Source organism: Taudactylus pleione, unplaced genomic scaffold (assembly GCF_031769625.1).
Source record: "Taudactylus pleione unplaced genomic scaffold, aTauple2 ptg000201l, whole genome shotgun sequence".
Lineage (NCBI taxonomy): Eukaryota > Metazoa > Chordata > Amphibia > Anura > Myobatrachidae > Taudactylus > Taudactylus pleione.
In genome coordinates this window covers 2,780,853-2,805,265 of record NW_028284603.1, presented here as the reverse complement: position 1 = coordinate 2,805,265, position 24,413 = coordinate 2,780,853, and the positions used below count along the sequence as shown (strand labels likewise).

Genomic DNA, 24,413 nt, shown 5'->3' with positions numbered 1-24,413 from the left:
AGAAAGATGTGATAAAGTATACAGTATTTTATTATTATTATTTTTTTATACTAATCAAATTTCTACCAAGCAATGAACCAGTTTTGGTTAAAACAATCAAGTAACATTTTTTTATGCTGATATATCTAGTTCTTTGCACTTTGTATGTATGTGTATGTATGTATATATATATATATATATATATATATATAAATAAGTGACAACACAGCCCGCATACATACATACATTTGATGTTTCTAAAACAAATTCCAAATCATTATTAGAACTATACATGAAAAATTGTAGTTTTCAGCACTGCAATATACTTTGAGGAACACTTATAGTTCGGCAATTTGTACACATTTTAAAACATTTTAAAATTTGGAGAAAATTTGATACAATTAAAGTAAAAATATGAAGCTACGAGTACGACCTAATCTTGGTTGTATGCTATGCTGCTCAGTTGTACAGTGCATTTAGTATTCATAGTATTGTACAGGCTGCTAATCTGCGTTTGTAGGGATATATGTAGTATCTTAAACTAAATTGTACTATATAAAAAAAAACTTATTTATGATAAAAAAAAAAAAAAAAAGCCCAATGACGAGAGAGCTGTAGCAAACATGTGGGTATTTCTTAAAAATCAAAAAGAAAATATAATAAGCACTTAAACCTCAAACTAAAAATCATAGTCAAACTATAAAAACAAGTGTATAAACTATAGCGGAGAGGTCAATAGTATATATTATAAAAAAGCAAAAACATAATTTGTTTAAATGTTGCATGATTGTGCACTCTGGGCCTGATTCAGCAGTGTGTGCAATTGCAATTACCTACGCAGATTGAGTAATTGCTAGCCACTGCATATGCACCGCTCTGCGCGTGCGCTGCGGATGCACTGAGGAATCCATTGCAGAGTGATCGACAGGCTGTGAGCTTTGGGGGGTGGTGATGGGGGTGTGGCTGGAAACGCAGGCGTGTCTGTCCATTTGAACGACGTTTCATGGGCGTGCATAAATTAGCCACTACAATTGCATATGCAGCTTGAGTACTCACTGCGTGCAACGAGACTTGCAGTTTCTGCGGATGGTCAGACCTGGTGTAAATGCTGCATGATGGGCTGATGTGCGTCAATGGTACCGATGTATATGCCGGAGTGTGAGGCTGGGCAGATGTGAGAAAGCAGCAGTGGGCGTCTTTATGCCGGCTGAGCTATGGCAGGTATTAGCATATTTTCGCTGCTGTGTTCCGTTCAGTGCGACATCGCAGCTGCGTACACAATATCGATCCTTACTCAATTATGCCCTCTGTGCGAAGTACAGTATTCAGGTCATTGACCAAATATTGTAGTGAGGAGGAACAATACTGTACAGTGTACATAGTGTACAGTCCACAGACACTGTTTAACTTGGAAAAGTCGGACTACAATTTAGTGTTTTTAGCGCTGGTTATATTTTCCATTCTTTTACAATGTTTATTGTGCAGGCGCAAACTGAACTCCAAAATTAGCCACAGTTTGTGCCTATATAAGCTGAAATACAGCTGCTTTCATGAGCACCTTACCTCAAAAGTTACTTGCCCAACCTCCCTATCCATAGTCATTAGGTTTAGAATTTTAGATCTGAGAAAGTGTTAATTTTATTGTTGCCTTTTTGAAATATTGAGGGTTTTATTTTTATTTTGGGTTACGATTGTCACAGTGCCTCAGTGGTTTATGTTCTTAAGGGGTCTATTTATTATGTTCTGTAGATAAGAAAGATTTTCTAATGTCTGCTTAGTGCAGCAATAGAAATATCTTCTTTTGCTAGAATTTACCATTAAATGTTGTTGGGGCAGCTGAGTATACTCAACTCCACAGCGATACTATCTGACAGCAGTAAATGGACTCTAGAGGGTAAATTTACTAAGATTCGAGATTGCAATCTTGAGTGAGTTTAGGCATGTTTTTCATCTCGCAAATTTGCTATAGACAAACTAGTGTGAGTTAATAGTTTTGAACTATATACAACATTATTACCCCCATACCCACCGCTCCAGGGGTGTGGGGAAGGGCCGGTTGGGCTGACCGGCTTGGGATGATAATGCTTTGGCCATGGAGACAGGGTCTCCCGGCTGTGGCACTACACCCCGGTCGGTTTGGGTCAGGTGCTAGTTTTAAATAAGACACCCCTACACATTTTTTTCCCCCTATATTTAAAACCAGCACTGGCCCTGCAGCCAGGTGCTGGTTTCTAAATTACGGGAGAACCCTACTAGTTTTTCCCCCCGTAATTTTAGGAACCAAGACTGGCTGAGCAGTCCAGGGCTGGTTATGCTTTTGGGGGGGGCCCTACGTAATTTTTCTTAAAGATTTAACCCTTGTTTAACAGGTAGACCACACAAGCAGCCTTCACGTATCTCACTGATACTGTATGTGCAAGCTGCTTGCTCGGGAGAGTTTTGCAGAGAGAAAACACTGCAATCTCGGGTGAGTAATCTCATCTAAACTTGCTACTTGGGGGAGAAATCTCGATCTGCTTCACCATCGGCCAACTCACTTTCAGCTAGGGATGTGCAGGCTCGGATAGGTTCGAGTTTGCACGTTGAGTTCGGATTTTTCCCTCCAAAAAAACGGAACTCAGAAAGAGGCAAAACGTCATCTTACATGGACGAACATCATCATTCCTGGACAAAAGTCTTATCTTACCACATATTTTACATGTACAGATGTGTCCTTGCTCATCTAGCCTCAATACGCCATGCAGCGCAATATGCCTGGCGTGAATGAGCTGTCAGGTCCCGTGTAGCTCTGCTAGCATCGGGCGTCTCTCTGTGCCGAAAATGCGTCTAATCAGGAGACTGTGCTGATTAATATGATATGTGACACTTGTATATCTGTGTGCTACTGAGAATGCAAATGGCACTTGGCGTGGAAAAAAAAAGCTGCGCCCGCTGCATCGTGGCACTTTGCATGCCGATTGAGAGACACACACAGCTTTAAAATTGTCACATACCAAATTCAGCACAGTCTCCTGGTGCTTCCTGGTCACATCGCCTTGCGACTTAGAGACATTTTCGGCAAAACAGGTGCTCGGCAGAGGCTCTTGCGACCAGCCGCGCCACGAGGAGCTGTTTGACGCGACTGCAGCAAAGATGACACATCTGTAAGTCACCATAACACAAGTCAATTTTGTAGTTTTTGGTGGAGAACATTTTCTTCTATTAAACATTTGTGACTTGGTGGAGGCTGGGGGCAGTAGTGCTCTATCATAATGGATAGGGGGTCTGCAAAAATTTCATTTGTTGTTATAAACGTGTAGCACTATTTGATTACATTGCTATCACCTTAATATTCTGTTGCTCTGTTTTTAAGTCATAAATTCTAAGGTAATTTAACGAGCATCCAATAATGTGCCTTGGGATTTGTGCATAATTTATATTCCGATATTTTATGTATTTAATTTTCATAAAAACAAAAAAAAATCCTGTTATACATTCTTTTACCTGTTTATTATCCACATCTACCGAACTCTCCAGTAATCATTACTGACACAAGGATTTAATCTGCAGTGTCAGTTTTACTTGTACATTACCCCCACGCGCGCACACACAATATGTAAGCTGACATTTTAATATGTTGTATAAACAGTGAGATAATGGAACTCTGCATCTTGGTTCATTAAGAGGATGCATAACTGACAATAAAAGTAATTTTTAAATGAAATTCCACATCTGTAGTTTTCTCCATCTGTCCGTCCTGAAGATGTCGCTGCTGCTATTGCTGTATAAAGAGAGTATTTTTGTAGTCACAACACATTTTAGTTTCCATATTGCCATAGCATTAGTGGTAGCCTTAGGCAAGAGACTGCTCAATAAATAGCACTTGCCTCACCAACACTGTTTGTCAGAGGTTTTAGGCACACACATATTTAAGTATAATTGATCGAATTGTCGATCATTTTAATGTATGACTTAAAGGTAGCTGCTGCAGGTCAGAAGAGTAGAAGTCCTAGTCAATAGAGGAGAAGGGAACACGTCTATTCTGCATTCTTGGATAGGAATGGACTGATTAAATCCTCTTGTTTTCTGTGCAGACACATAAGCTACATAGGGTCTAATTCACTACGGATAGCTATTGCTTTTGCAGCTGCAATTATGCACGCAGGTCTACTGTGAAAATATATTAATGACTGATGCCCAAAGCCAGAATGGAGACACCCATACCACTTTCGCACATCCATTATACCTTGCAATCCTGCGTAAACATCGGTACCATCGTGTAACGTTGGTCGCTCATACACAATTACAACAGGTCTGGCCTTACTGCGTATGCCGTCGCAGTGGCTAATTTATGCACGCCCAAGTAACGGCGTTCAAGTGGACAGGCACGTCTGCGTTTCTCCTACCACTCCCCTGTCACCACCCCCCAAACGCTGACGTCACTCACTCTGCAATGGCTTTGTATCTGCGTCTGTGATTGCAATGCTAACTCAAGCACGTGCACTACGCACCATCGACCGATCTGGGTACACTGTTGCAATTGTGACCCATGTTTAATCAGGCCCATAGTCCAGCTTCTGGTAGTAATGAAGGTTCTGGGAAAAAGTCCACTGATTGCGACATAGGGATCAGAACATAAAGAGAAAAGGTTGGACAATTACTAGTTACAGTATATATCTTAATAAAGTGCTAGTCATGGTTTTGCTATTAAAGTGTATATTTTTGTGCCCTTTATATTATATAGTGCCCTTTAGAAGATCATGTAGCACTATCCCAGTACAAAAAAATACATATTTTTTTCCTAAAGTTACACTAGCTGTTTGATTTTGGACCTTTTTAGGACACATATAGGAGGCATGACATTTATACACAGTATAGGCTTTTGCATACAAGGTAAAATGTTTTGGCCATTGATAATTACAAGCCACTTAGAGGCAGTTTGAATGTGTCATTAAGGAGGACTTGCAATATATACAGTATTGATTGCGATAAAATGATAAAGTAATACACAGTATACAATTAATTCTGCAATCTCCTTTGTTTTTATTACTTGTGAGATTATACACTCCCTGCTGTAAATTATATTGAGCGGTTCACGGGCCATATAAAAGCATTAAACTGAAGGCCCAGTTCATGTTTGCAGGGCCCAGGAATCCAGAGCACACTATTATTAACTGGAATTTATTTAGATATTACCATCACTATTATGCATTATACATGCATCTTCTTTATGGCATGGCGCTGACTCTCAAGTTTGGTGAAACAAAGGGGCATTTACAATTTGCAGGCAAAGTTTTGAATAACACAGCAGCTGCGGTGGTAATTTCTATAGGAATTAACGCAACTATTTCTTGCAGCCCGTGAGCAGGTCTAAAAAATATAAAAATCCCTATTTTAAGCTAAGAATGTTGGGGACCCCTTCAGAACCCCTTGGACCTCCCCACCCTCCCTTTTGAGTAATTAGGAAATTGGAAGTTTTTAATTAGCCTGATAATTGCATGTAATTATTGGTTGTTAAAACCAATAATGGCCTCAAATTACCCCAAATTAATATTTTTGTTAATTTTTGCACCCCAAATTAAATTAAGGCATTTATGGAAATGAAAAATAATTGCTTTATTATCTTTTCTTTATTTATTTTTTTATTTTAAGGGCCTAAAATTACCCTAAAATCCATTTTTTTTCTATTTTTTTTTTACATTTTCCTTTTATTCGTTTGTAATAAAAAAAAGTTTGCTTTATATATTTTTTTAACTTTAAATAAAAATGCACAAATCAGCCATTAATGCATATATTTAATACAGTAATTTGTATTGAACCTACAGAATTGTACAGTTTTTACAGTAAATACCAGATACTAGAGAAGTGCAGTAAAACCACATCAGATAGACATATCAAAATAACAAACCATAGAAAAATACGATGCTTTGCTAAAACACATAAGTTTTCTATTATTTATAAACTGCAATCTAAATTAGTTTACATTATCACTTGAATGAGCGGATTTAATATCATACATACAAATCCAAGTTTACATATTTTATATATATATAAAAAAAAAATACAAATTGGAACCCCCTAACAAAAGAAAACATAGTCATAACAAAAAATAAAAAAGGAAAAAAGAACCTTCAAAGATAAGTAGAAAATTGTACCACACTTGTATTAACCATAAAATTTCAACTATATCCATATCACAATGTGATACGCGGAATGAACGGTGTCTAATTTCCTGATGAAAATCATACAAGATTGAAACGTTGAAATTATTGATTGTGCCAGCGTCTTCTTTATAAACGCTTTAAGTGCCACACCTCTGGAGTGGTATATCTGTCTGTCTATCTATCTATCTATCTAAGGAGATATATATATATATATATATCCTATGAAAAAAATATAAAACCACTTTTTTTTTCTATTGGACGCAATGGATATTGGTACCGTGCACACTTGCGATAATGAAGAAAAATGGTGGCAGTGCCCACGTAAATTTTTGTGGGGAAAACCTTGCGGCCAATTAAATTTGCCCCCAAATGTCAGAGTGGATAGTCATTATGTCCCCTCTTAGTTTTGGGTGCTATATTTGATTTCACACAGAGTAAGATGCACATAAATACAGGTATGCCAAAATATTAATAATATTTGACTATGTACAACCCAGAATCCAATATATAGTTGATTTTTAACATTTGACATTATTAAACCTTTATACATTTTGTTGTATGGGTTGTGAAATGTGTGTAAAATAGTAATTAAATCTTTTTTTAGGGTAACCTGCCTCAACAGGAGTCTTAAATGGCATAGTATGCTTTCCTTTACTGTAACATTTACTGCAAACATATCGATATCACATGCGTATACAGTAGCTTGCAATTGCAGTCCTGCTGAGTTACTAATGCATTCAAGTTATATACTGTATCTGTGTTGCAGCGATTAAGGCATAGTATTCTAAAAAGCAGTAGCATAGACATATCTATACTTAAAATAAAGTTGTACTGGTTGTGTCTGTACATAGAATTTTTTTCTATTTTTGAAATATAGATGGGTTTGTGTATGAACTATGGAGACAAAAAAAAAAAATCCTGAATTTTGGTTTGTCTGTCTGTTCCGGCATCATGCAAAAACTATGGGATGAATTTAGATTGGCTTTTCAATATTGTATAGCTTAGTCACCTAGAAAAAAACGGAAGTATGTACATTATCTCAATGTGACATCAAGGAGAGGAGCAATGAAGGAAAAAACAGATGCTTGACACTCGGCCAATACAGTTTGCAGGCTCCTCAAGCCAAAAATATAAATTTTTAGGGACTGTTTATGACTATATATATAATACATATATTGCACACCCCGAATGCAGTTATATAGAAATACTTACAGTAGATATATAGATATATATATATCTCAAGATTTATTTCTCAGGAAAATCCAACTATATATTTAGCACTAATCAGGCAGCTTATCTTGAATCATGAAGTTGCATTATACATGTCAATCCAGTAGATGGTGCACCAAGACAAATACTACATATCATAGAGTCGCTAAGCAATAACAGACATTCACGCGAGTGAAGCTACGGGCAAACACTAGTAGTAGAATATACTTTGACATTCTTACTCAATAAAACTAAAGTACTTTTATTGATGGGTTGGGTGATGTCTGCGATGACCATGTCCATTTTTTTTCTAACATTACTTATTATCACTGTGTATTTGTCAAGGAAAACGTATCTTACACTCTCTTTATGGGGTAGATGTATCAAGCTTTGGAGAGGGATAAAGTACCAGCCAATCATCTCCTAACTCATTTTACAGGATATGTTTGAAAAATAATAGTTAGAAGCTGATTGGTTGGCACTATTATCTCTCTCCACTTGATGGCTATGAAAGGTTAGATGCATCTCCCCATAACACCACCCTCACTATAATAACAGTTTAGGCCATTATTGTAAGTTGATGTCCTAAAGAATAAACACTGTATTAGATGATACTATTTTAATAGAGCTAGTAAAGGGGTACCTCAGTGTATGCCTGCTGCTCCATCACCTCCACCACACACTCCCCCCCACCACACACTCCCCCCCTCTCCCCCCCAATGGTCCGTACTGCCCCCATATTTAACATGTTCCCAATGCTGCATTCCTCCTCTCCTTTTAGGCTATGGCCTGTCTCTCCTCCCTTGTAGTGGGAGCCATTGGGGCACGTGCATGTTGAAGATGGACAGACCATAGCAAATTATTATATAGTGCTAGCATTTCACCCAGCATAATAATGCACTTGCACTCTGTGGCCATCTGAAATATCACCTTGGAGAACAGTTAATTACAGGCGTTTGTTAGGAGGGTGGGCCTGACAGGTTGCTCTTTTTAAGCTGTCCTTAAATAATATAAAATATTGTCGATTCACTACACCAGCCCGAAGCTAGGACATCAGTCTGAGCCTGTTCTGGTTGTTTGTTGGGAATATATTTCTATAATGGCACAGTTTCTGCATATTGCAGCATCATGCTTTAACAGCCTGGATACAAAACTAAAATTACTATTGTTGAAATGTCGATAACCAGCCAGTTCGAAAATTTCAGTCCAGGCCAAACTTGTTCTTTCATTATCAGTCTTCCACTTTTTTTTTTTTTGATCTGGGCAAAGGGTTTGGAGGATGATTCATGTCAAATACTTTGGTAGCTGCTTGCCAAGGCCATTCCAAAAATGACAAGCTGTCACTGCTTGCCCAGACTGCGTGGTAAATTCAATTCCTTTGTTGTCATTTGTAAATAGCTATGACATGACTTGTTTTGATTTGTGCTCGCAAGGATTGATGTCCATCACTGGCTGGGCCTGTCAGAATATTTATTGCAGAGTTTTACTTAAAAAGAGGCGCAAATTTCATTAGAAAACCAGCCACGCTCCCATCTATTCATTGATTATCTAGATCTGTGTGTGTGACATCTTCATTTGTTTGTTTGCAAGACCCATAAAAAGTGCAAATCACCATTATTACAGAGAATATGAAGTATTGTACATGCCAATTAGCATTTAATGAGTTGGTAACTGCACATCTAATTATACAGGATGATAGTGACTCTACTTGATTGAAGAATGTTTTTTTTTTTGTTAATAGTTTAATTATTGTTAGAAATGATAACGCCATTATTTTCATAGCTTATTGTGAAGTCAGATATAATATAGTTTGCTGCTCACTTTATTGCCTAATCTCAACACTCCCCTGGGATGTGTGTGAGAATTGTGTATTGTGTATTGTTTTTCCAATATTCACTCTAAGGTTATGGTTCATTAACAGAAAGATAAGATAAATTGGACTACAAATTAATTTTATGGTGTTTATTTTTAAACATACAATGCTTTTGCTAGTATTTTTAGGCATTGACGTTATATGTTTTCATGTAGTATGTATATATTGGAAGTTTTAAACTTATATTTTTATTGAATGGTTTATTTTTATTTTTTTAACATTTACTTTTATTAAGATTTTTAATATTCATTTAACAGAGGAATTACAAAAAGGAAGAAGCGGAGGGATAATGCATTTATTACCCGGTCTGTAACAGCAACAACAAAATAAAACACACCTAAAAAGCATTATCTAAGTATATATAAACAGAAATCAGCCTCTGCAGCAATCAACATACGGGCTCCAGTAAGCTAATAATAACTACAATAGCTAGCGGAGTGGTTCTTTATAAAGATCAGTAGTAAATGATTATTCTGTAGACACAACATTGACATCACAGAAACCTCCACTCTACTAAATGACACAAATACCATATCAGCCTTCTAATAAACATGAAATATACGATTAAGGGTATAATTACATTCGATTCAAATGTATACAGCATGTTTTCAACTGACGTCATGCATCTTTACTATATCATCAGAACTTATTTTGCATAGCATCACTGAATCCACTATGCCAGACAGTCAGAAGTGAAGGTCATACAGATAAAAATGTTATATACAAGTTATGTAAAGGAGGTACATTGCAAGTCATGTAAATAAATATTAAGCAAATAAATATAATGTAGACAAAACTTACAATGTAGATAGAGGATGTGCGAGCATGAGACAGACAGAAGAATGGGCCCTGCACATGAGCGTTTACAGTCTAGAACAGTGGTTCCCAAACTCGGTCTTCAAGGCATCCTAACGGTCCAGGTTTTAAGGATAACCATGCTTGGGCACAGGTGACTTAAATAGTACCTCAGTCTTTTGATTGAACCATCTGTGCTCAACCATGGATATCCTTAAAACATGGACTGTTGGGGTGCCTTGAGTACCCAGTTTGGGAACCTATGGTCTAGAGGTAACAAAGTAGAGACTGCAGGAGGTATTTGGATAATAGGAACGGCTGGGACTTGAGGCACTTAGTGTGTAGAGGGTGTAGTGTGAGGTGGGAGTAGAATAGTAAAGAGGTTGGTTTTGAGGGAGCGCTTGAAAAATTGTAGGTTGAGGTAGAGTTTGACCAGATGGAGTAAGGAATTTAGTAAATGTGGAGTAGCATGGGAGAAGTCCTGCAGACTGGAGTGTTATGAGCCGTCATGACAGCTCATATCTGCTGCAGGTTTCTAGCCAGAGCTGAGATGGTTAACAGGCAAAGACAGCCACAGTGAGATTTGGTCCAGGCTGATTGCTCCCAGCTGGGAAGCCTCTGTGAACATGCAGCACTCAGCTGCTCATAGTGGTAATTACCAGAGGCTGGTCTCGTTTGCTCACACGGGATTGGCTCTGACTTCTGTTATAGGGCAGCCAGCCCATTCCTGCCTTACCAGAGATATTTTTGTGTAAGTCGTGCCATCCGGTCCCTGTTCATGTATCTGCTGTTTGGTATTCCTGGTTCCTGTCCTGGGTCTGCCTTGTGTTACCTTTAACTGTTGCAAGTGTACCTGGAACTTTCATTGTGCTGCAAATCCGCTCTGCAAGCCATTGGTGTTGTGTACTTTTGCTATTCCATCCTGCAATATATGTACATACTCATATCTCTTGCTGCTATTACACTCTACAAAACACACGCTAGTTTATATATTGCTAATCCATTCTGCATTAGATGTTATGCTGCAATTCCATGCTGCCAGCTGCATGTGAGTTTATTGCTATACCATCTTGCAATATATCTGTTTGTGATTGCCACTATTTTTTGTAGTTGTATTTATATGCAATCGTATTCTGTTATTGTCCGCAGAGCACACTGCTCTGTGGTAATTACCCTGTGATGATATTACATAGTATTGCTGATAATCATGCTACCTGTTATTAGTTTGCATTCTATCTTGCTTGTGTCCATCCTTTGTACTACTACTACTCCAGTTTTATACTGTTTTCGCAATACTTGCAAACTCCCGCTGTTTGTATAAACCCCTACTGTCTGGAGCTTAAGACCTGGCGGCAGCCTAAGTACAGGCGACTGTGTCGTACTCTTTGGGAACAACGGGCGGTTTTTATAGGCAGAACCCCACTCAAGAGTGACTCTAGGGAACATGCAAATACAGGGGAGATTCATGAGATGTTATCAGAGGGGAGGAGAGGCATAGGTCAGTGACATAGTGCCTGATTCTAAGGTGGGAGTAAAGCAAAGAAAAGAGCAAGTAACATTGCACCTGGACAAGCCATGTTGCCATGCAAGGGTTGCAAACACATTTTAGCATGCAGGATAAATACTGTCTGCTTCTGCATGTAACCCGCAAATACTGGAAAGCTTTATTTTTACACTGCAATTTAGATTTTGTTTTGGACATGCTCCCCTCAAATCTAAATCTCTCTGCACATTTTATATCTGCCCCACCTGCAGTGCAGCATGGTATTACCAAGTGACTTGCTCTTTATTGCTTTTCTCCCAACTGAATCAGTCTCATAATGAGTAGGTCGAGCTGGGGGTTATCTCTTAATGAGATATCAGAGATATCAGTAGGGTAAACGCAGGTGAGGGTGAACAATATGAATTGCATTATGCATGTATTGGGGAGCCAGTATAGCAATTTACAGAGAGCTGCTGTGGATGAAGAGCGGTGGGAGAGGACACTGATAAGTGAGAAAAAGACTAGAAATTATGAGTTTGCAGTAATCAAGGCAGGAGTTAATAAAGGAGTGGACATGTTTTTTGGTATTGTCCTGGGGGAAAAGTCAGCGTCTAAAAAATGTTTTTGAAAAGTGCAGACAACAAGACAAGAGACTTGATATAAGTCGATGATGACTCAGAAGTGCCAGGAGTGCGAAATTGAAAGAATAATGTTGTTGATCGTTAGAGAGAGATGACTGGAAGGGGAATTATTATCAGTTCCACTTTGTAGCAGTCGGGGACACAGGGTAGGAGAGTGGTGAGAGGAGAGGCAGATTTGAATATTGTCTGGATTGAAGTGATGTAAAGGCTGAAGGAGCATATTAGTTTGCTGAGAGAGGAGGTGTAAAGAGAGAAGAGCATATGGGCAAGATCACAGCCATAAGGACAGACACAAAACAATCAGAAATATTGGAACGGAATTTAAATTAGAGATACAATGAAATGGATCCATTCCAGACTACAGGATTGGAGTCTTTTGCTGCACAGGCTGCTCAATGTAGAGACCAGGCTACTTACCCCCTAGTAACGGCAAAGCCATTAGCTACAGTATAACCACTCTTGTGGTGATGCACAGTACTTGCCTGCCTTCTGCCTTAGAATGGCATTGCCACTAACTTTTTCTTACTGAATATGCTTAAAATATGTCCGACAGCACAGAACAATTTCAACAACATTTTTAGAATGTTTACTATATAGAATGCTCTATAGATTATACAGGAGCAATTTCTCCATTATAGACATACTATTGCAGTGGTGTAATTCATGCTATACTGTATATACTGTACAGCCGGATAGTAAACTGTACAAAGTAACATTGTGATGAATACATTGGACATTGATAGACCATCTGGGCAGTGGACATTTATCTGTCATCCTACTTCTGTGCTATACATTTTTTCGTTTTTACAGGATCACAAAGCAGTAGGAACAAAAAGTATTTTCTTCAAATGTTCTGCCTCTTAAAGAATATATGGCTATTTTATTGTTGTTTTTCCATATTTTTTTTTACTTGAAATAATTCAAGCCTTTCCATTTCTGTATACAGTATGTCCATATTTGTAACAGGTGAAAAAGAGTGGTGTGATTGTACACTTACATTATGCAGTACTAACCTTGGCCAATCCTCGGCCAGAATCTAAACAAATTGTCAATGTCATTTTACTTTATAATTAGAAAATAGTTATTTGCCAGCATGGATTACAAGTGCAAAGAGATTATGACTATCCTATTTGTATTAGTAATCTACACCCTGGTACATCTTGGCACTCTGTTTATTATTGTCCCAAGACTCACAATATGTACACTGGGAGATATTTCTGCTCCTCGTGCCATGAAGTCTATATGGAACACAGGATAAACTAGTAAATACACTGTATATACACACATCATATTGCCTTGGGGAAGTTTGCGGCGTACAAAACAACTGTTTTCTTATGCATGTCTAACATTTTCCTCCTGGAAAATCATTGTACAATGTTAGGTTATTACTTTCTGCGTCTACAGCAGCTATTTGATATCATTATAAGCATTTGTACCTTGAGACGGAAGTAAAACTGTTTTCGAAGCCTAAAGAGTACACATTTAGAAAAATGACTAATTTATTGCAATTTCTTTCTTTTTAGAAATACCTCCGAAACTTTTTCTCTATAATGCTGAAGTCTCCCACTTCTCCATTGCACATCGATAAAGTCAGCCTGACCCTCTCCAAGCACACAATCTGCGAGTTCTCACCCTTCTTCAAGAAAGGAGTTTTTGACTACAGCAGCCACGGTACTGGCTAAGAAGTCGTTGAAAGAGAAGGGAAAAAAGTGCCTTTTTATGTATAGAGTCAAAAGAAGAAGAAAAAAAGCAACAAAAACTTAATATGATTGCTACAAAGAACACACTGCACTTCCATGTAATGTCTTAAATGTTTAAACCATAGCACCACTTACCACTTGGCACATTGAATGATTTAAAGAGCTCAGCTGTCTTTGGCCTGGACAGACCATTCGCGTCACCCAATGATGTTCTGCCTTGCTAAGCAAAAATAAGAACAGCCAGATTGCCTACCACTGTGTTATTGGCCAGAGCAAGGTTACTTTCCAAACCCATTTCTCATAATATAAGACATATTTTATGAATCTTAATGACGGAAACTTTGAAGATATGCTAGGAAAGGATAATGCAGTCAAGGGATCTATATAGCTGATGTTGAACTGCAAGTTCCAGCATGTGCCAAGCGGACATTCTGGCACATTTACCACAACAGCTGGTGAACATAGGTTTGCCACTGTGGGGAAGATCGTCAAAGCAAACTCTCTCATATTAAGCAGAAATTGCATTGCCACAGGTTATAGTGTGTGTATCACAATTTCATTATTACACTCTACTATTTGTGCAATGGGACGAAGGTAGTCGTGGCAATTTACGATTGTATTTACATGTAATAAGCTGAGTGATACAACATTGCAGTTCAACCTGTTTGACATATATCACACATGTAGTGTTAAGGTCTCAGTGTAGCTGAGCCCAGGATTTCTGTCAGCAGTGCTGTAAATCTAACCTTCCTGTGATTGCATTTGACCACCAGGCACTTGAGGGCACCATAACAAACAAACATAAAGCACTAATATGTATTTTAATATCTTCTTTGAGGTAAGCCATAAAAACATTCCCTTGCCATACATTTAGTGGACCATCGAGGCGCCCACTGTTTATGGCACACAACAGTCCTGGTCATTGCTCCCTAGCAGTAATGGTTATTTACTAGTAAAGTGACTATGTACAGTCACTCACTGCAACCAATCAGCTTTGTTCAATCAAGTTAGACATTGATAGGAGATGTCTGCTTGTAATGTGTTACTGGACATTTGCGTTCTTAGCAAATAAATCTATCATAGAATGATTATCAAGGCAGGAGGGCAAAGGTCATGAATGTCCAATGCCTATTTGCTAGATCAAAGTCGCACATTATTTATGCCCTTGTCCATGGTAAATTATGAAAAAGTGAAGGCTGCCAGGGATCTGTCAGAGTTAAATGAAGCAACTTTCCAGTAATAGCGTTAAAAAAAATGTTAAATAGACTTTGTTACCATATGGCCAGATCTTTTTTCCACTTTAGGTACACGAATTTATGTGGCCAAACCGGTATATCCTATCAAGTACTATTGTGGTCGGATACACAATCAGATAATAGTTGTCACCCAACTTGGTTTTCTGCCATTCCTCAATAATATCTAAAAAGGTCTCAGTCATATTATAGATGTTGCTGAATTAGGTTGAAAAGAATCTGATTTGCTGTTGGAAATAGCAGATTTTGGGCACCTTAAGAGGTCACAAGAGAACGGTCTTCCATTTAGATGCTGACTTATTATGGTTTAATTTAATTCATTATGGTTAATTAATTAATTCAGCTTCATGTCTCCAACCAAATTAATACTTTAAACATTCTTTACTTGTATATCTCCACGCATAATGACATCGTTTTTACTGGTCATCTTCATTTAATTAACATATAACATATAAGCCATTTTAAATACTCAAAATTCAGATGCATATACAGTACAGTACTTTGTCTGCAAGATATGTGTGTTTGTGTGTGTGATTATATATATATGTGTATATACATACAGAAGATGCAGCACTCTGGAGGTCCAATCAATGAAACAACTGCACAACAATATATGCTTCACATAATATATATGTGTGTGTGTGTGTATATATTTATACGTTGTGTGAATATGTTTTCATATATGTTGTGACAGGCAATCTAATACAAGGAGAATATATATATATACATTATCTGTTAGCATTAAAAACTTACAAGCATTTTAGATCTGGAATATATTATGTACCAAGGTTAGTCATATATACTAGTTAAGGTTTTTCAGGGCTAATTAAGCAATACACTGCACATATTCTGTTTGTCTACGTTCCAGAGCATTTATGTCATTGACGTGTATAGATCTGTTGATATAACGATCTACAGTGTAATAAAATTTTTCATGAAATTTCTAATTAACAAAGCACTAAAAGTTGTTTTAAGTAGGCTATAATTACACCATAACTATTGAAAGCAAATGTGGTGTGTATATATATATATATATATATATATAATTTTTTTTATTTACTTGATTCGAGCTACCAAAGTTACTAGATGTACAGTGTATTCAGGCACATCTAGGTAACATGGTTACAGATACAGTACCTGGACTTTAGGTTACATGTATAGTCCTCATCTGTGTTTACAAATTCAACAGCTACAGTATTTCATTAGTAACCAATATTTTGTGCTGAAATCATAACTACATCTTATTGTGTCATGTGCATACCTTTGTACTGTAGCTAATCAATATATAAGTACGGATTGGGTACGGGATGCTGGCTGACAGAAGCCAGACGCCAGCACCCCAAGAGGGCTAGGATACAGACACCTGTCAGTAAGTATCTTAACCCTAATCCTAAACGCAGCCTAAACCTCCCCCCCATCTCTCAGCCTAAACCTAACCCCCCCCCACAGCCTAAACCTCCCCCCATCCCTCAGTCTAAACCTAACCCCCCGCAGCCTAAATCTAACCCCCTCCAGTACCTAACCCCACCACTTACCATCAGGATGCCGTTGGTCTAGATTCTGACTGGTGTCGGGATTCCGGGTTCGGCATTGTGAGCGCCGGCATGCCGACAGCCGGTATTTACACTACATCCCATAAGTACACATCAACTCAATGACATTTAATTTCCAAACATTATTTTAAATACTAACTCTACTAAACATATGGATGCTGCTACTGTAAGTGTATTGAAGGACAGACTGTTAACAGCAGATCTGAATACAGTGTGATTATTAGAATATAACCCTCCGTGGATATAACATTTGCGCTATTAAGCTGAACTAAAGTTTGAAGATGTTTCCCATTCTGCAGGAGAGAGTCAGCGGAACGGAAGTTCAGACCATGCGATATAATGACGTAATAAAGTGCATAAAATGTTTTGGATTTGTTTTTCTAAAAGCAATTTAAAAATGAGGAATTGAAATCTGGCTACTTGACATTGCTAAAGGTTTTTTCCACCTTCACACGACTTTAATTTATTGAATTGTGTATGTCATTCAGCAACAAGTAAAGCTATACACGAGGATATGTACGTCTTCTAGGTGAAAAACAAATTTTAGCATAATTCATTTTGACTTTGTGTATTTTGTATAATTCTATATATGTTTGAGATCACCTGTCTATATGTAAAGCCATATACTCATAGCAACGCTATAATAACAGTTTGTAGCACTTGCAGCCATAAATTATATGCGCCTTCTGCGTTGTTTTGTGTGTAGACATTTGCAGCTGTTGGGCACAATCGATTGGTTTTGTAGCTGTATTTTTTATATATTTTCTTTTGATAGAAGTGGAGCAGAATAATGATTATGCTTCGGTTATGTTACCTCAAGTCTTAACACTTTATGCACTGATTACCTATTTGTAAGATTCTAGTTTATAAATACTCAGATGCTCTTAATGTTAATTGCAATGCAATTAAGATTTGAAAGGCATGTGTAATATTTGTTTTGGCATGTGATCATTTTGGGCAATTTGTAAGCACATCAGGCTACATTATGTTTGTAATATTGTATTGTAAATAATGCGACTTTGTATACTTCATTATATATGCAAACACATTTTGTGTGATCATTTCTATGAATAATTCCAGATTACATTTTGACAATCTGTTTCCACTGAATTGCTAACGTTTATCTCTTGGTATGTATGGGGAGATTATCTACATGGGACTTAGACAGCCAGGTACTGTGACAATAGAAATGTCATGATTTCACACACAGGTTTAATTGATGTCACCTACACAGAGGAGAGAGGTGTCCATTGTGTCAGCTGATTTAACATTCATTCATCGGCAAGGGACCGGTGACATCACTGAGATGGAAGGCAGAGTTTATAGGGGATTGATAACCTGATTATTGGTGCAGCCAACACAATGGCTGTTTCTGCCGCCCATAAGCAACATGTACACTTTAATAATGAACGTCTTATCTTTGTGTGAACTTTTTTTTTTTATCTAGCAATATCCACTATGCAGACAAATTGTAACTATTGTTTCCTTTTTGTGATTACGTTTAATAAAAACGCTGGATAATGAGCTTGTCGCATTGGCCTATTATTTCATTAATAATAGACATTTGCTATTGTTCCGGATGCCGCCACAAAGACACTGATTTTACTTTGTCTTTTTATATACCACCAACAAAGCTACCATTGATTGTCTATTGTATTAGATTGCCTGTCACACAATACGTAGGGTCATTTTTAAACATTTATTGCTGTCTTAATATATTTTATATCAATTGTTTTAAGAGGAACAATGATTGCTGCTGGGTTAAAAATAATGTTTGTCATTAACTCTTTAGACCGGCTACTTTACAAAGTTGGTGCAACAGAGAAAAGCATTTTGTCGCATTCACAAATGTTATTGACTGATTGAGGTGGGGCTGTGGCCCACCCAATGGTGGTGACTGGACACGTCCATTCCTCCCACACACGTACAGACACAGACATGTACAGTGCATCGGACCAGGGTAATTAGGGTGATGTGTGATAGGCTCTGGGTGGGCTGAAAACATTCCTGTGAATCATAAGTGTCTTGGAATTCCTTTTCCAGTCTAGGCCTGATTCAGAGATGTATACGCTAATTTTTGCAGCTGCTGGGTCTTTGTATGCAGGGATTTAGCTAAGATATGCAAAAGCTGCAGGAGGTGTCTTAAATAAAATGATGTTCACTGCTGGCTTACGCGATCGGCTGCTGTGTCTGGAGATGCAGCGTCTGTTCAACTGCGTGAACATCTAAGTAACCCTTGTGTTTTGCAACATGCTCACTGCCGGCTTCTGTGATCACGCTGTTGAAGCCAGTGGAGCTGCGTCCAAGGACGCAGCCACTGACTTTGGCACTCACAGGAAACGGGGCCGGCACGCCCCCATTTTCTGTAACGCTCAGTGTCACTGTCCCCAACTGCCGGCAGCATGTCAATCAGGCTTTGACTTTTGGGGCGCTGTGACCAATATTGCTGGACCAGTTCTGCACATGAGCAGTGCGGCTCCTCAGATCATTAAACCCGGAGAGGTACAGTACATAAATATCAGATTTATGTAAATCTCTGAAGCAGGCCCTCTGTCCCTTGCTCTCAGTAAAACATGACTTCTACAGAAGAGGGAGCCTAGTGAGTTTCCCCCAAACAAATCTACCACAGATGATGGCCGTCAGAATGCTGATGGGTTCACAGGCAGGGGGCCAGGGAATGCTGAAGGGTTCCCAGGGAATGCTGAGCACAGGTCGTTATTAGATTATGGGGGAGCTTCATGAAACCTTCTAAAAAAGGAAAAGTGGAGATGTTATCCATAGCAACCAATCAGAATCTAGTTATTTAACTAATATAGTCTAGTAAGTGATAGCTAGAATCTGATTGGTTGCTGTCGGTAGGTTTGATCAATCTCACTCTTAATACCACAGATTCTAGGCCAATAGTGCTCAGCAGTAGAAATGATTTAGGAATACCTGTACATGTCAATAAGGGGAAATGTATCAAACCTGCTAAAAAGTGCTGACGTTGCCCACAGTAGCCGATCAGCTTTTACCAATCCTTTTATAGAATGTAGTTGATAAATGATAGCTACTGTAGAAGCTTATTTGTTGCTAATGGCAACTTCTCCACTTGTCCACTCTTTAGAAAGGTTAATGCATTTCCCCCATAGTAGCTTATAGGAACGAGTTAATTTAGTGGAAGTATGGATCATTCAGATGACCAGTAATAGCAGGGATGACTACAGCACTAGAGGTATTGCCCAGTAATAGCAGGGATGACTACAACACTATAGGTAATGCCCAGTAACAGCAAGGATGGCTACAACACTAGAGGTAATGCCCAGTATCAGCAGGGATGGCTACAACACTAGAGGCAATGCCCAGTAATAGCAGGGATGACTACAGCATTAGAGGTAATGCCCAGTAATAGCATGGATGACTACAGCACTAGAGGTAATGCCCAGTAATAGCAGGGATGGCTACAGCACTAGAGGTAATGCCCAGCAATAGCAAGGATGACTACAGCACTAGAGGTAATGCACAGTTTTAGCAGGGATGGCTACAACACTAGAGGTAATGCCCAGTTATAGCAGGGATGACTACAGCACTAGATGTAATGCCCAGTACTAGCAAGGATGACTATAGCACCAATGGTAATGCCCAGTAACAGCAGGAATGACTACAGCACTGGAGGTATTGCCCAGTAATAGCAGGAATGACTACAGCACTAGATGTAATGCCCAGTAATAGCAGGGATGGCTACAACACTAGAGGTAATGTCCAGTACTAACAGGGATGACTACAGCACTAGACGTAATGCCCAGTAATAGCAGGGATGACTACAGCACCTATGGTAATGCCCAGTAATAGCAGGGATGACTACAGCACCTATGATAATGCCCAGTAATAGCAGGGATGGCTACAACACTAGAGGTAATGCCCAGTTATAGCAGCGATGACTACAGCACTAGAGATAATGCCCAGTAATAGAAGGGATGGCTACAACACTAGAGGTAATGCCCAGTTATAGCAGGGATGACTACAGCACTAGATGTAATGCCCATAAATAGTAGGGATGACTATAGCACCAATGGTATTTCCCAGTAACAGCAGGAATGACTACAGCACTAGAGGTATTGCCCAGTAATAGCAGGGATGACTACAGCACTAGAGGTAATGCTCAGTAATAGCAAGAATGAATACAGCACTAGAGGTAATGCCCAGTAATGGCAGGGATGACTATAGCACCAATGGTAATGCCCAGTAACAGCAGGAATGACTACAACACTAGAGGTATTGCCCAGTTATAGCAGGTATGACTACAACACTAGAGGTAATGCCCAGTAATAGCAGGGATGACTATAGCACAAATGGTAATGCCCAGTTATAGCAGGGATGACTACAGCACTAGATGTAAAAGCCCAGTAATAGCAGGGATGACTACAGTACTAGAGGTCATGCCCAGAAATAGCAGGGATGACTACAGCACTAGATGTAATGCCCAGTTATAGCAGGGATGACTACAGCACCAATGGCTAATGCCCAGTAATAGCAGGGATGGCTACAATGGGGGAAGGGCCGGATCATTTGGGCATAGCAAAAGCTTTAACTGTTTGTGTTTGGTCCTCCTATCCACCACCTACATCCCACGGTCTCCCTGTGGACCCTATGGACTTCGAAGAAAGAGCGTTAACAAAGGTAAGTTTACCATAACTCTTCTTTTTACATCATGAGTCAGGGTTCATGACCCAGCAGTTAAATCCCCATTAAAGGTAAGCAATGACGCAATATTATTTATTGGAGAGTGAGGGTAAATGGGTATAATGCCTAGGGCCCCAAGTGGCCATAATCTGATACGGCCCCCAATGTTTAATTTTAATTCCTTTAAACTTCTTCCCACATGCTGGACATGCTCACTCCTGGCACACTTCAGGGAAGACTGCATAGAATGCATGTGCTTCGTGCCCCTTCCCTTTGCGCCATGGATGTGGTTCTCACGAGACTATGAGGAATAGGCAATGCCCGCGGAACCTCATTATTCGGAATAAAATTTTACGCCTAAGGTAGTGGCCATGCTAACAAAATGTAGGACATCTTCTTTTTCCTGAAAGAATTCTACTCCTGAGGAAGTTCTTCTGATCCCAATCTGTGTGCAGCTCACCAGTGAAATACAGTGTGTCGGTTTATGATATGGTAAGGTGTACACCATATTTGAATTATAGATAACCAGTGGTACTCATTACTATGTCGGAGTATTAATACCCCCATAGGAGCAGAAATGCTCTGCATATCTAATAGGAATAATTAGTGCCCAGTAATAGCAAAACCATCCTAATAATGTCTAATTGTAATCACATCTGAAGTAACAATGAGTAATGTGCACATCACACAAGTAATGACCAGAAATAGCAACAACCATTATTGACTTTATAAAACTCCACCATATAGTGTGAAATGCAAAATTACAGTGGATGTCCTGCAGCTTTTTACCAAACGTTCTCAGCAGATGGAAAAGGCCTGAAACACGTGAGGAGTAAGTATATTGCAGCCACACACTAAAGACACAGGGCCTTATTCAGCAGTACAATGCCAGGACCTGTTCTGCGCGGGATGCAGTCCGACAGTCGAAACGCTGACCACCGGCTTCCCGACTGTGCATTCCCAACAGGGGACAAATGATAGGCATCTAAATCCCGACACCTATCATCCGTATGCCAGGAGCCCAACGCCCGGCATACCGAATGACGGTAAGCCGGGTGGCGTGCGCAGACAGCCACGGAGGGGGAGGGTTAGGTTAGGGGCTCCCGGGGGGACTTGGTGTTAGGCTAGAGGAAGGGGGGTTTATGGTTAGGCAACCCCCCGTGAGACTTAGGTTTAGGCTGCGGGGAAGGGGGGGTTAGGGTTAGGCACCCCTAAGGGAGGGTTAAAGGGGGGGGAGAGGGTTAGTAATAGTAAAAAAACTTACCTGTTGGGATCTTCTCTTGCCAGTCTTCCAGCGTCAGGATTTGTACATGCGTCCGGCAGTGTTTCATACAGATCCCGTTCTGCGATGTGCAGAATGGGTCTTGCACGATCGCACACAGGCCCCTGTATGCCTCTGCTTGATTGACAGGCGACCTGCGTTCCTGGAAACAAGGTTGTCCATGGACGCAGATTCCTGGCCTTGCAAGCCTGCTTGATCTTAGACTTACTCAGCTGGCCGGCACCACCCAACAGCACGACCAAAGGTGATCACCGGGCTGCAACCTCGGTCACAGTCCTATGATCGCAGATGCAGCAAGGGGTGTCAGACACCTTTTCCATTTTTAGCAAGGATGGAATTGAAAAGTTGCTTGTGTGCTGCTTTGCAATTCCGCCCTCTGCTGAATCACCCCCACAGTCACAGACCCTTTCCAGTTTTGAAGAACATCCTGTTTCTATGTAGGTTTATACTTAAGATTCCAAATATTATTTAAGTCCATCTTATGGATCTTTTCAAGTTTATCAGTGTTGATCTAGGAAGATGCAGCCAGGGCCGTAGCTAGGGTAGTGCGGCCGGTGCCATCGCACAGGGCACCACAGGTCAGGGGGCGCTGTTTGGGCCTGTCAAATTTCTGTTTATTATCATTCTTGCTTGTAGCTTCCTCTTATTTCATCCCCAGCATCTCCTGGCCTCTCCTATTTCTTCCCTGGACCTTCCCCATGAAGCCATGGCCCTTTTTTGGGTGCATTATGTCCCTTTGAAAAATGAGGGGGGCGCCAATGCTCTTTCTGGCACAGGGCACAAAAAGTCTAGTTACGGCTCTGGATGCAGCCTCCTGAATAGCGCATAATGGGAAATATAGGCCTCGTTCCTATTATTACTTATTCTAAAAATGCAGCAAGTATCCTGCCAGTCTTATTGTGCAATTATAGTGGTTTAAAGACATAGGGGCCTATTCATCATTACTAAAAATTTGATGGAGATAAGTGGGTTTAGAACTCGCATGGAGTTCTACCTAATTACTGGAGGAATTCATCATTCCTCCTCTCCATAAGTATCTATTCCGAAAAGCTGTCATTTTTGAGATGATAGATACTTTTCCCTATTTCCCGAAAAGCTATCTACTCTAACTTACCACAGCTGTAATCAGTGCTGCGCATGGGCCGTTACATCCGTAGAAGCAGCGCATGCGCAGCACTGTCTACAGCTGCGGTAATTGTGTGTCCCCCCCAACCCTCCCTCCGCTCACCTCCCTGTCCCCCACTTACCTGGTTGCTGCACCGCCTCCGGCTGCTGCTCTGACACTGTGTTCTCCTGGCAGAACACAGTAAAGTTTAGGGGAAAAAACACAACTTTATTTTTTCTAAACTTTACTGTGTTCTGCCGGGAGAACACAGTGTCAGAGCAGCAAACAGAGCTGGAGGAGAGACCATGGAGCCACGAAGCGAGCCAAGGAGGACCTGCCCAGCTGAAACCAGGTAAGTATAACCCGCTATACGCCATCTGAGAGTGGCGTATAGTAACACCATCAAATTCCGAAAATACATAGTTTTGTGAATTTGATGAATAGCATAATTTCCATATCCCCATACTACGAGGAGTGTGGAAATTTACGCAGGTGGACTTAGCCAGTGATATCTCCTGTGTTAAGTGTCTTCATGAATACTAAAATAACAGTAATTAAGGAAAATGTCCTTAAAAATGTTTTTTTTAGTGTTGATGAATATGCCCCATATTGCCTACACATTACCCTTACTCTCACTCAAGAGTTAAAACTACATTTAACCAAAGAGAGTCACAAAATGAGAATAACTTTTTAGCAGGCAATAAAATATAGAAAAATGAGTGTTACAACTTACAT

General features: G+C 39.6%; 1 protein-coding gene across 1 annotated transcript in view; it reads left to right on the top strand.

Annotated features, from left to right (window-relative positions):
• KIF16B (kinesin family member 16B) overlaps positions 1-18,140 on the top strand; it is a 366,374-nt gene extending 348,234 nt beyond the window's left edge. Inside the window, exon 26 of the mRNA XM_088477200.1 lies at positions 13,647-18,140. Within this exon, the coding sequence (XP_088333326.1) occupies positions 13,647-13,805 (159 nt within the window). The 3' untranslated portion in view covers positions 13,806-18,140. The remainder of the gene's footprint in view (positions 1-13,646) is intronic.
• Positions 18,141-24,413: the final 6,273 nt, after the last annotated feature.